This window comes from Atta colombica, unplaced genomic scaffold (assembly GCF_001594045.1).
Source record: "Atta colombica isolate Treedump-2 unplaced genomic scaffold, Acol1.0 scaffold202, whole genome shotgun sequence".
In the NCBI taxonomy this organism is placed as follows: Eukaryota; Metazoa; Arthropoda; class Insecta; order Hymenoptera; family Formicidae; genus Atta; species Atta colombica.
This window is the reverse complement of record NW_017259297.1, coordinates 86664-101558: the sequence shown is the minus strand read 5'-3', so window position 1 is coordinate 101558 and position 14895 is coordinate 86664. Positions and strand designations below refer to the sequence as shown.

The 14895-nt window shown below is 27.7% G+C and overlaps 1 protein-coding gene across 1 annotated transcript in view; it reads left to right on the top strand.

The window, feature by feature from the left end:
* The first annotated feature begins 1041 nt into the window (after positions 1-1041).
* The window catches only part of LOC108687215 (hydrocephalus-inducing protein), a 48595-nt gene continuing 34741 nt past the window's right edge, over positions 1042-14895 (top strand). The window contains exons 1-4 of the mRNA XM_018192872.1: positions 1042-1265; positions 4138-4441; positions 4524-4784; positions 14364-14528. Of these exons, the coding sequence (XP_018048361.1) occupies positions 1048-1265; positions 4138-4441; positions 4524-4784; positions 14364-14528 (948 nt within the window). The 5' untranslated portion in view covers positions 1042-1047. The remainder of the gene's footprint in view (positions 1266-4137; positions 4442-4523; positions 4785-14363; positions 14529-14895) is intronic.

Here is a 14895-nt window from a genome sequence, read left to right as displayed (position 1 = left end):
CAAAAATTATCTTAAATTATTGAGCCTTATATTTGAAATCTTTGTTCACCAAATTATAAGCATATATGAGATATTCAATTCACCAAAACTCAATTTCTTATTTAATCATTATGAGGTCCTTTATTATAAATTAATTACAAATTTATTATAAATTCGTTATAAATGTGTAATTTACAAACAGTGCTCATCGTCGTGAAGCAAAATTTAAATTCTGCAATGTATCCAAAGTTGATGCAGAAGTATTCTTCACTCTCCAAGAAAATAATCCAGATATTTTCATTATAGAACAAGAGAAACTTTATATTCAGGTATTTTTTATTATTTCGTTTAAAATATATTTATTATCTACTAAAAACATGCATTTTTAAATTATTTTCTGTTATTTAATTGTATAGGCTGGACAGTGTGAATTGCTAAAAATATCAGCAGGTGTTACAAAACTTGGTTCATTTACTGATAAGTTATACATATGTATTACAAATAATCCGCATATTGATAGTATCGAGGTAATTAGATAAAAAAAATAAAAACCAGAATATTGATACACATACACACTTTTTATTTATAAAAGATATGTGTAGAGATTATTACACCTGAAATGTTTTAGCTTCAATGTAATGGTTCAAAATTGGACATAGAATTAGAGGATAAACAGTTATCTTTTGGTCACGTACTCTTGTATAGAAAAAACTGTCTTACTTCCTGTATCCAAAATAGATCTCCAATCGAAATATTCTGGCAATTTGAATCTAATGAACCATTAGATCCTCAAATCTCAATTATACCGACTAAAGGAATTATCAAGACTTACAGTGACAAAACAGTTGAATTTTGTTATCACGCCAATAAAGTAAAAAATTAAATTAAATTTATACTAAATATAATATTAAGATCTATCATTAAAAATATTAATATTTAAATTTTATTTGCTTAAATTTAAAAATTTAATAATTCTTTAATTTTTTCAATATAAATTTCTTGAAAATCTGTTATTTTAATTTGGTATTTTTAAAAATAGCTCAAATTAGATTTTCGATTTAGATCGGAATGATCGAAGAAAACTTGACTTTCAAAGTTTTCTTTCACGAAGATGACACGGAAACACCTATCTTTATAGAAACTATTACTTTATTTGGCGAAACGTATGACGTTGCTGTTGACATTAATTATGCAAATCCAATTGATTTAAAATGCGTGAAGGTTGGTTTTCCTACGAGCGCAAATTTTACAATAAACAATCGAGGAAATCATGAAGTTAAATATGCGTAAGTTGAAAAGTGTATCTAGCAAATTCTTATATTCATTGCATCGAGATACTGAAATTGTAAACAATATTATCGTTTTTATACATTACAAAATGTTTTTTTATTATTTCTTTTAAAGTATATTTATATTTATAGTCAATATTTGTGTGATAACACAAACTAAAGAAAGCCTTAAATGGTCTAACTGGATTTTAAATGCTTGTATGATTGTGTAAATTTATGTATATTTGGCTAACAATTTAACTCGTGATATTACTACGGTAGTTTAGTAAAGTTAGTGTTTTCAAGATCAAAAATCATTTCGGCGCGTGTTTCTGGGGACTACATACATAGTATATAAATTCACATAAGAATCATACAAGCATTTAAGATCCAGCTAAACAGTTTAAGACTTTGATTTCTATAGTTTGTATATTTATAGTATAATTTATATTAATTATTAATTATATATGCTATACCAACTAAGTTAATAATTATAATTAGCATACTTTTGGAAAAGCAAAACAAACTAGCCAAAATCGTGCCAAATTTATCACTAAAATTAAACGAGGATATAGAAATTAATCCTGCTTTTGGTTCCATTCAACCAAAAAAAGAAGTTATTGTACAAGTATGTTATTTGATGAACTTTTTTTTGATGATTTCTTGCATTACATTACTAAAAATTAAAATAAGCTAATTATTTTTACTTTTATAATATATACAGATGTATAAGCTTAAATCCGCTGTTTTTTAGTCAGAAAAACACATTTTTTTTCTTAGGAAGCAAAAACAAATTTATTCAAAATATTTGCCCTCGCTAACTATACATTTTTTTCCCATCTTTCGGGCAATTTGTGTATACTACGCCAAAAAAATTCCTCATCTTTCGAGGCAAATCATTCATTAAGCCATTTTCGGACATCTTCGTAAAAAGCTCAGCGAGCGCGTGGCCCATCGACGAAAACAGGTGATAGTCAAAAGGTGCCAGGTCTGGTGAGTAAGCAGGATGGGGTAAGACTTCCCAGTTGAGTGTCTCCAAGTAGTTTTGGACCATTGTTGACGTGTGCAATGGTGCGTTGTCGTGGAGGAAAATCAGCTTGTCATGTCTTTTCCGATAATGCAGCCTTTTTTCACGCAGAGCACGATGCAATTTGATCAGTTGTTAGTGGTAGCGGTAAGCATTAACAGTTTCACCAGGTTTTAACAGCTCGTAGTAGATCACCCTCCTCGTAGTAGATCCCACCAAACGTATAGCATCGTCTTCCGTCCGAAGCGACGTTGGTCTTGAGGAAGATGTTGAGCGGGATCAACCCAAGATTTCTTGCGTTTAAGATTTCTGAAAATAGATCCACTTTTCATCGCCTGTCACAATCCGATGCAGGAATGATTTTCTTTTTTGTCTGGCAAGCAGAATTTGTGTTTTGGCGTCGCTCCATCTGCCTATCGTTCAGTTCATGCAGCACCCATTTTCCGATCTTTTGAATCTTCCCCATGGCATGTAGCCGCATGGAAATGGGTTACTTGAGAAATACCCAATTGCTCGGCAAGCATTTTTTGCGATTGGATATCGTCCTCGTCCAAAAGAGCCTGCAATTGACAGTTCTCAACAGTTCTTATTTTCACGCCGATTTTCACGCTTCTTGTCATTCAAGTTAAAATTGTTGTCATTGAACCGGCGAAACCAATCTCTGCACGTTGTTTCCGATAAAGCATTATCGCCATAGGCCTCCACAAACATTCGATGCGATTCGGCAGCTGATTTCTTCAAATTGAAACAGAAAAGCAAAGCTTCACTTTACATATGCTTTTTTTTTAGCAAAAAATTAGACATGATTACGAAAGAAAAAATGTATGTTGTTGTATGAAATTGCTGATGATGCACTAGTTAATGTTGACAGATGTCAAACACATAAGAAAAAGTGTATTGTGTGCCCAAGGTAGCTTTGTACGCTCTAATGCCACCTATGATCAAACAGCGGATATAAGCTTATACACCTAGTATATTGACTTAATGTTTTACAATAAACAATACAAGCAAATTTAATATATTTTTATATATTAAAAGATGTAAATATGTTAAATCAAAATAAGTTTTAATTAATGAAATTCTATTCAATGACAGGTAACTTTCATACCAAAAAATGAAATTACTTTAAAAAAGTGCCCAATACTCCGATGCCATCTTCTTGATATGAATAAACAAGCTGTAATTGCGGAATTTCCTCTCACAGTTTCTCTAATTGCGTATTACACGAAGTAAAAACTTACTTAAAGCTGAAAATTTCTTTAAATTAAGTCATAATTTTGAAACAAAGTTTTCCTTTTATAACTTTTAAAAAATCGAATTATCTATAATTTATAGTAATAAAATACTTTTTTTTGCTTTTTAATAAATATTAATAACATAGTCACAATTACTCGAAGTTATATTCCATTATCTTTTTTAAATACAGGTTTCGCATTTATCCTTACGATGAAATAAATTTTTTCTCGCTCGGTATATGCACAAAAAAAACGCTATATCTTAATGTAGAAAATGTTGGTAAATTTGCTCTTCATTATTCTATTGTAACGCCTATTAAACATCCAGTCATTGCCTATATGACAGAAATTAAGACAGAAAACGTAATTAAAAAGAATCATGACAAATCGATAGATACGTCAACGAGAAAAAATAAATCTCAAATCAAAAAATCAGATGATAAGTAAATATTTAAAAAATCTTCCCTTTGATTAATAATTTTATGACATATGTAAACATGTATATCAATTTACTTCGAACAAAGTATTTTTTTTATTTTTATATATTTAATTAAATTAAATATTCCAAAAAATGATTTTAATATAAACAAAATATTAATTTAATTTAAAAATTTGTAATTATTTTTAGAAATAAACAAGAATTTACCACTATGTTAAAAATTGGTTTCTTTACTGTGACAAAAACCGAAGGAGACCTTCAGCCTGGAGAGATCGATACCGTGGCAATTGAATGTTATCCTGAATTCGTAGGTTCTCAAGAAGAAAACATAATAATTCTCGTTCCTGATAGCGTTCCCGAAGATAGAAATGGCAAATTGATAAAATTATCCGTTAATTCCTGCATACCAAGTGTCAATCTTCAAGATCTCGACACTATATTCCATGAAAATCATATTGTGAATCACATTGAAGACTTTATTTGTTCAAAAGAAGTATTTAATTCCTTCAATAAATCAATATCGTATTCATCTTTTAAATTCAAAATAAAACTAAGAGGCTTATTCTTTTTATCAGATCGGTACACATACCATATTCGCACGTCAAGAGAAATGCCTGTACTTCCGTTACGTCAGTGTGTTTCACACTCATACGGCATACCTTGTACTTTACAATCGAAATGTAATACCTGCCGATGTAAAATTGACCTTAATCACGGATTCATTTACACCGAAAACTATGAGATCTGATACTTTCGTTCTGATACCCGAAAGAGAACGCATTCAACCAATGAGTCACAAGAGATTCGCGATTTCATTCAATCCGACGTTTATAGAGGTAACACTATCTTGTTTTTAAAAACAATAATATAAAATATCTTAAAAATTAAAAATAATTATTACGGACTGAACTATGTACAACAGTGGAGTTGTAGATTAGATTGTAACTACATTTTTGATCTATAAAATATAAACAAAATCCAAATTATTACAAACAAAATAATTATTAACATACTAGAAACTATTACATTAAATTTATTAATAAACTAATTATAATTCATAATAATCATTCATAAAAGACTTTTATAAAGTAAGAGTTCTTTTCTTTTATTTTAAATCACTCAAATAAACGAGCATAAACAAATAAAAATAACAAATATAAATAGAAAATTTATTCACTCCGCGGCTGCTTCGCCTTCACCCGATGCCTTCCAAGTTTTCTCTTCCTCTAAAGTTTCTTGGCTGTACTACACACACGAAACACGATTAGTTGCAATTATGCATGAATTAATTATAACCTTGCGGACAATTAGAACAATTTGCACGGCATTCCCGAGGTTAAAATTAATTAAAGACCGATCTCTCACATGATTATCGGTGAAACAGATAAAATATCCATTTTGAATAAGAATCATTTACGTTAATTTTTTAAATTTATATTTTAAATTTATATTACATTATGTTAGATATAAATATATATTAACAGTACACAAGCGATAACACCTAGATTTACATTATTTGAAATTATTCTCCAGTGAATTTCATGTCACACTCCACATTCCCCAAATCCAAAAACAATAATAAATATATTTTACATGTAATTTAAAAAATATATAAAGCATGATAAATAAAATAAAATCGAAGTTTTATTTAAAAACCAATTATCATTCGTAAATACACAATAAGATAATTCACAATTTTCATATTGCTTCGATTCCGATTTCTAAACGATTCGAACGATTCGAACGAGAAATATTGCAGCAACATTGTAAAAATATTTCATTGCAACATTGCAACATTACAAAAATATTGCAAAATATTACAGCAATATTACAACATAATATATATGCAATATTAAGTTTCACGCATAGTGGAGGAATACTTGTAGTATTATTGCAGATACACATTGTAATAATGCAGCAACATTGCTATAATATTATAACGTTATTTTAATTATATTAAAATAACGTTATAATATTATAATTATTAATCAATTATTATAATTATTAAGATAATATTTATTATAAGATTGTACTATATAAATTTAAATTAAAAAAATTAGAAGTAGGAGTTAAATGTAACATACAATGAATACAAATAAAATATGATTTCATAATTAATTATATCTTTATATTTTATAGGTCTTTATATTTTTATATTCCGATATACACTGCCAGTATTAAAAATCTACAGTAACCGTAACGTGAACTATAAATTTTCAGTACTGGCTGTGCATATCGGAAACGTTTAAAATATAAAGACATAATTAATTATGAAGTCATATTTTATTTGTATTCATTGTATGTTACATTTAACTCCTACTTCTAATTTTTTATTATACGTTTTATATCTTATTATTGTATCCATTGTGCATTATATTTAATCTTTACTTCTAATTGTTTTATATCTATAAATTAGAGGCACAATTCCTATAAATTATAGACATTAATTACGTTTACATCTTATGTCCGTTTCCACTAATGTAGATTAACTTTAATCTTGATTGTACTTATTCTTCGTCTTTTTCTAACCTTCAGACCTAGAAAAAGACAAAGATAAGTTGAATTGAGATTAAAATTAATCTACATATTGGTAGAAATGGATTTTACATTAATCGGGTTTAATAATATTCGTAGTTAGAAATTAACCAGTTATTCCATTTTTCAGAGGAATATAGTTATGAGATTGGTCAGTTTCATAACTACAGATGGTTTGAAATCCGATTAAGTGTGCCATGTAAACGTGATCATTAATTCCTATTCCATTATGTCCAGATCCTTACTTTATTAGGTTATATACAAATCAATATATACAAGTATAACTCAAAGTGAACTTTCTAGCAGAGGCATAAATCGACATTCTTGTCTTCGTTTCTGCAACATTGTATTGCAATATGCAACATTGAAATGTTGCTGCAATATTGCTACAAGTTTTTGCGTAGTACGGATTTCATACTCAGATTAATGATATCATTATTTGCATACTTTGATAAAAAATTCACATAACAACATAGATTCATAATCTTTTAAAATAAGTTTACTAATAAACACATGGTCGATCTTGTGTAGAATATAAATAGAAACAGTTAAATCTCACTGGTCAGAATACAAATAAAACATTCAACTGAGTTAGAATGATATTAGTTATGTAGTCAAATGAGAATTATCTGAGAATCGGTATAAATGGAAAGCAACTATTGTATACAACGATTAAATGACGTCATCAAAATTAAGATTACATTGATTATTTTAAACCAATTATTTTATTTAAAGCTCTATATAATATGCTAAATTTTCACTTGCAATTTATTTTTAAATAAGTGATGCAGAGTAAAATAATTAATATAACATAATTATTGCATCGAGTGATACTCTCTAAATTCTTTGAAGTGGAAATTTCACTCTAAAGAATAAAAAGTCAAACTTAAGAAAGAATGGCTCAGTTTTCAATTCTTAAGAGTAAGATTTCATTTTTCAAAGTGATATAGATCACTCTAAAAGTTTTGGAGAGTACTTTTAAATGCTTGATTTCCGACGATCTCAGTTTAATTTTGCTATTTTAATTCGAAATCAGTAAACAAATTATAGGTAATAAAAGCAGCGAAAAATTTGCATTGAGACAAGAAATTTATTTGACATCGAAGATTATATTAGCAGAATAATTATTATTCTTAAATTGTGAAACAATAATTTATAATTTACCAATCTTTCTTCCACTCTATTTCACTAATTCTTTAAAATAAATCGATGCTGAAAAATCAATTTCTATTTCTCTCTTGACAAATATAAAACTATTACCTCCGTTTAAGAGTTATTAATCACGAAAGCTAAAAGCGCAAAATACCAGTCACGAATTCTAATAATTGGGAAGAATAATCGTATTGAGTGTCTTTCTTTCTTAGCGTCATTTATTTGTAACAAAAACAATTGTGTCTTGAAAAGTATTACGATAGTATAGAACGGCTCTCTTCACTACTTACAATAGAGGAAAATTGCCGATAAGTCTCTTAAAGCGACATTATTATTTCTTATAGAAACTATTGTTTTATTAATAAAAACATAATTTATTTAGTTAAATAAAAAAGTGTAAACGCATAATTCGTATATTTGTGACTTGTTTCTACACGAAATTAGCGAAATCTATAAAAACGAAATCTATAAATGCGAAAATTCTTATGATTTTCTTTTGCAAATTGCATAATTTAAATAATAGTGACTATATTGTTAATAATATTATATCGTTTTAAAGTATTTATAGTGCTTATAATTTCCTAAATCAATTTTATTTATATTAATTTCTTTATATTTTATTTATATCATTTTTTTCTTATATAGAAGTATTTTATATAGAGAATTTCTGTAAAAAAAAAAGAATAGAAATATGTGGTATTGCTGCCCACTATCAGTTTTGGAGTCCATTTTGTGTGAAGTCCCTTTCAGACACTCAGTTTTGCTTATCTCAAAAAATAAATTATTGCAAAATTACAAATAATATTATAAAAATTGCTTATATGTATTATCTGATAGAAGACACTTTTTAGTTCCTATTTATGTATTTAAAGTTTTATTTTTATTTTGAAACAAATATTGTCTAAAAACTAAGTGATATGTCAGTATCAGCGACTTTCCCTTATATACTCAGACCCAAAATCATTAACAATAAATGAATAACAGCGCTGTGGCCTATATAGCTTTGCATACAATGCGCTAAATAAAAACAAATACCAAGATTGTGGATAAATTAATTATTATTTTGAAGTTTTAATCCTTAAACGCCAGATTATTGAAATGACATAGGGGAGACCGGAGCTAATAAATTCATTTTTCAGTTTCGAATTTTTACAGACGAAATTAAGAGACTTATCAAAAAAATGAAATCTACACAGTTACTACATACATTTACTACTACCTAATAATATTTTAATAAAGGGAAACTAATAATTAATATGAAAAAAAATGCATTTTTCTATTGCATTCCATCTGATTTAATTAGTCCCGGAACCGATAATTCGGCTAAGATTATTAAAATAAAAATTAATGTATTTTAAGCTATATTTTTGGCTATATATTAATAAAATTTTTATAAAAATATATTTTAAACACAGACATTCGCTTCGTAAGGCAAAACGTTTTGCTTTTTTTTGCAAAATTTGTTCATTTCGTGCGAAAACACATCGAATAAGTCTAGTTTTCGAGATTGGACATGAGGGAACTTATAACATTTAAACTTATAACATTTACCACTGAGGAAAATCTCTTTAAAGGAATAAAATTTTGAGTACTATAAGAGTTGTCATTAAATGAGTCATATAGTTCCATGCTGTGGTTAGTCTACTATTCCCCCTCCCCCTACACACACACACACACACACACACACACACACACATACACACACACATACACACACACACACACACACACACACACACACATACACACACAAATCCCTTCCTTTTTTAAAAACATTAACAATGTACGATAACAAAGGCACATAAACAAAAAAAATCTGTTGGACTTTATTAAGTAAGAACTACATTTATTATCTAAGTAGAAATCAAATATCTCAGACAATCATGTACGATTGTACAACAAAAATTTTAAGAATAAAAATATTTACTTAGGTGTACGATTTTTTTAAATTATGGCATAACTTCTATCATAGATGTATAACAAGTTGTTACAGTAGACTTAGCGGCAGTTGCTGCTGCGTGCTCAGACACGTTTACGCGTGTTTCGTTTTTTTGTTTTTAATGTAGCCTCAATTATTCTATTTATCCCCCCCTATAATCAACTGACCCAGTCTCCCCTACTTGGGGTGTCCCCTACGACATACCCAATCCAATTCAATTGTTTATAACTTTCATAAAATGAATATACTTATTAAAAATTCTTTTTATTGAAACATCAGACTTTAAGAAACATAATACGGTACCAAGTGTATGTATCTTTATTAATAAAAAAAGTTATAAACAATGAAAAAAAGCATTGGAAAAGCATTTAAAAAACTGGGTATTGCAGAGTAGTTTTTAAAGGTTAACATTTTACTTACACTGAATTTTCGTCATTTAAAATATAATTTTATTATTGATTTTGCATTATGATTTTGCATTAACGAGAAGGAATGCATAAAATATTGTTAAATTGGATAATACATTGTTTTATATACTTTAAATAAATTATCATAAAACAATACATAATACATAAATAATACATAAATAAAACAATACATAATAAATTTCTGCGTTCAATGATTTGAACACTTTATTTCCGATACGTTTATTACTTTGTAATCTTTTTATTTGAAAATGACAATATATTATATGTTTAAATCAGAGAACAATTTACAATGTGATGAGAAATTTATTTATTCGAATTCGAAGATTGTTAATGAAATAATTATTTGTAAATTTTACAGAATAATAATTTGTAATTTACATCTATTTCTATTAATCAATTTATAATATGAGTTTTTAATCGTGAAAATTAAATGCGGAATGAAAATTATAAGTTCTAAATTAATTATAAAGAATACAATCCCGTACTGCGTCTATTTTCTGTCATACTATATTGAAATTTGCAGTAAGAGAGGTGAATTTTTAATATCAACTGATTAATATATGTACATGTAACCATTGTAAAACTTATCTATCTATGAATTATATGTAGAATGTCCCATAAATTTTTGCTAAGAATTTTTGTGTAGATAGAGCGGACTAAACTGAGTCGAAAAGTTCTCTACCATTTTACAATTTTCACAATGATTAATGAGATATTAATTATTAAAAATCACTGAATATTCGTTTTCAATAAGTTTTACTCAAGTACTAACAATTTTACAGAAAAACAGCGAGAGACAAAAATCGTTAATTTGTTTTTCATGAAGTTTCTGAGAATATTTTCAAAATTTTTTCAGATTTTTTTAAGAATTTTTTTGTATTTATTATTATTTATTATTAAACCATATTTTATTCCTCAAGTTAATAAAAAAATATTAAAAAAAATAAAAAGTTCTGAAAAAATTCTTAGAGTTTTATGAAAAGAAATAAATGATTTTTATCTCTTGCGATTTTTCTGTAAAGTTGATAATATTTGAGTAAAAAATTATTGAAGATCAATATTCAGTAATTTTAATAATATTTGTAAACTCTCAATCAAAGATCTGATCAACAATTGACTCAATTTTCAAACAAGTAAGTCAACATCTAATTTTTAATATACTTGATCAGATCTCTGATTGAAAGTTTTAATTACAGTATTTTATATAAATTAACAATATCATAAAGTACTCGTAATGAATTCTCAAATTGTTTGATACAAGTCTGACAAACTGGATTCTCGATTTTAATCGAGGAATTGGCAAAATTATTTTTTCGAGGAATTATATCGAGAAACAGAAATTGTCGGAGGCACCACAAGGCATCAAAAGGATCATTTTTTGTAAATGGAGTTAGGATCGGAAGCGTATCATGACATTGTTACGATAGACAGAGTGTTCGAAAAAGGTCGACTCTCGAAATTTCTCAAAATATAGGTTTTATAAAATATTGTTTTAGACAAAAATTGTAGAGTGTAAAAAGATCTATCTACTGACCTTAAGAGTTTGACCTCGGGTGGCGTCACCAAAGTTAGATCGAGATTATTTTAGGCAAGATCGATGGCTGATCTAACCACTGAAGATAAAACCGGTGACTGACTTTAGCGACACCAAGGTCAAACTCATAAGTAATAGATAGATCTTTATACATTCTACAACTTTTGTCTGGAACAATTTTTTATAAAACTTACATTTTTTTTAGATATTTCGAGGTCTGATATTTTTCAAACACTCTGTCCGTAATAATGTAATGACAGCGATATAGCGACACGCTTCCAACCCTAAATCTATTTGCAAGAAATGATCCTTTTGGTGCCCCCGACAATCTCTGAAAGTTTATCGGTAGAATTTCCGAACATCTTGTATATACATCTTGTAATTATATGTATATTACAATTAAAGATACATAAATACCTAAAAAGAAATATATACTAATATGAGTTTAGGGTATAAATGTAAATTAAAAAAAATTTTAGGAAATTATTTTAAACATCTAGTATAATAATTTACATTCATCAGAAGTGGAGTTATCAATGTGCACTGATGAAGTGGCGAAGTTCACGAAACGTTTGGCATTAGCAATGTATTACATTACAATGATAACTGCAAATCCTTTAATACTTCCAAAGAAAATATCTGTGACAGCCAAAAGTATTATCAATTTGCACACATATTATACAATTATATAAAATAAGGTTAAATACTCAGTAAACATTGTTATATTAATATTACAAGCAATAAATTAGAATGTTACAAATAATAAACATAATTGTTACCGGTAACATACCGATTAATTGTAATTTCCCACTCATAAATATAACATGTAATATAACAGAAGTTATATTTTATTATATAATAAAATAATATTTATATTACATTAAAGTAATTGCGCGCGCGCGCGCGTGTGTGTGTGTGTGTGTATAAAGTATTTTTAAAATAAAAGACAATGTATTGGAAAAATTTTTAATGAAATTACGATTCTTATTAGAACTCTGTTATATAATGTACGATATGATGTACGAAAATGATATACATTTTTGCGATAGGAAAATTATTATTGTAATATTCAGTCTTTTTTTTAAATTTTGTAATTCTCAAAATCTAAACATATTTATAATCGATAATTCTTTTGCTTCTGAACCTATTACTTATATTTCAGCTAAAGAGATACAAATTTAAAATTACTAATTTCTAATTCTAATTTTGAAAAAATATGTAATAGTTCCTTCAATATATCATCGATTAATAATATTGAATAATACAAACAAAAACAAACAAGAGCCAATGAGAATTTTTCGCGCAGTTGTTGCGAAAATAAAAATCGTTTATTGTCGAAAAACTATATAATTAGTTACGCATAAATGTTTCGACCTACTTCCGGACTATTATCAGTCTGAACGTATATTGTAAAATTCTCATTTCTTCATGGCGAGACGGTTGGCAACTCAATTTCCTTATTCTATTGGCAATAGTTGACAATGCCAGTAGCAACGATTAATAGATAAAAATCTGTGCAGATATAAAAAACGTTACCAATTATTTTTTATAAAGAAAAATTAATGCACTCCTCTATATAGTCATGAAAGACGTGAACATCAAAAATCAATCAGAGTCGGAAGACAAAGGATCCGCAAATTATTCATATTTATAAATTCACTATAATAATATAAATTCACTATAACCGTTCTAAATATTGTGACGGTCGATATTCAAATGAATCAAAGATAATATACAGTACAAATTAATAAGAAAACAGATGGTATTACCAACATATGTTAGACTGTTACTTAAAAATAATAAAAACAAAAATGGCACGCATTTTAAATCAGTGAAAATTATTGAGAATCGAGATGTATGAGTGATGTAAAAATTCGGTGTCAGATTGCAAATTAAGGCAAAATTTTTTTGCAACTGAATATGTAACATTTCCGAGATACATCGTTTGTACAAAAACGCTCCTGATCAATAATCTCTGTGCCTTCCCAATTAAAATCATGATTTAGATCCACTCTGTGTTCGATAATAACAGAATGATTACTCGTGTTCCTACAGATGTCATTACAATGTTCCGAGATTCTTGTTTTTAAAGTCTTTCCTGCCCAACATAAGAGACATCGCAATCCTTGCAATATATCTTGTAAATTACGTTCTTTTTTGCTTTTGTAAAGCAGAAAATATTTGATTATGTATAATTTACACCTTTTCCATTCTTTTTGAAAGATGGATAGAAGATTTAATCCAACATTTCTTTAATTAAAATAAACACTGTAACTATGTATATAAACACAACTATGTCATCGTCGCCCAAATACCTAAAATGAAAAACGTTGTAAACATTATCTCGCTGAATTTTTATTCAAAAGAATTTTATTCATTTAAAAGAAGAATTGAAGCATTTTTTGACATTATGAGAAAAATATATCCTATTAATAATAATGGCGAATAAATTATATAAAAAATTATATAAGAAAATATTTTGCATTGTTAAAGTAGGGAATTTGTTTCATCAGAGCGCGCGCGCGCGCGCGCACATACACACACACACACACACACACACACACACACACACAATCGTATCTAAAAGTTACGTTTTATTGATGAATTTTTTTTGTTAATAACTTTTTAACAAATAATGAGTTACAAGGTTGAAACTTTATTCGAGACTACTGTTATAATCTTGACATACATTGTATATCAAGATTGTCAAGGTTAAGATCATCATGGCAAGCTCCCCTCATCGACATATTTACCAAAATAAGTTTATTATATTTTCAATTTCAATTTAGTTTCTTTTGTTTTTCATGATTTATGATTATAATTATAGACATGTTATGCAATCTTCGATGTAGCAGTCGAACTTCCCCCGCATTTGAAGGATGAAAAATTTTCCGTTAAATTAGTAGGACAAGCTTGCGTGCCAGAAGTGACAATCATCGAACCACCGAGCACAAAACGAGAACGAACTGTTTTAAATTTTGGTCGTACACTTGTAGGTGAATCTAATGGAAAAAAATTTACTATTAAAAATATTGGTGTGATACCAACTAAAGTGATCATCGAAATTATCGAGGATCCAAATTTTCATTTTACTCTCAACATTTGCGAGGGTACAAGAAACTTCTCAAGTGGTTGGTACTATAATTAATCGTTGATTTAATTTTGCTTAATAAAGAAATAATTAAAAAGATAAATAAACATTTATTATTAAGAAAAATTGTATGAATGTTAAAAATCTCAAAACATCAGTAATTAATATAGAGAATAGATCTTTTTAAATAAGCGCATCAATGTTATCTTTGTATGTTATATAAATTCTTATAATTTACAGCTTCAATCAACAGCTAAAATATTATATT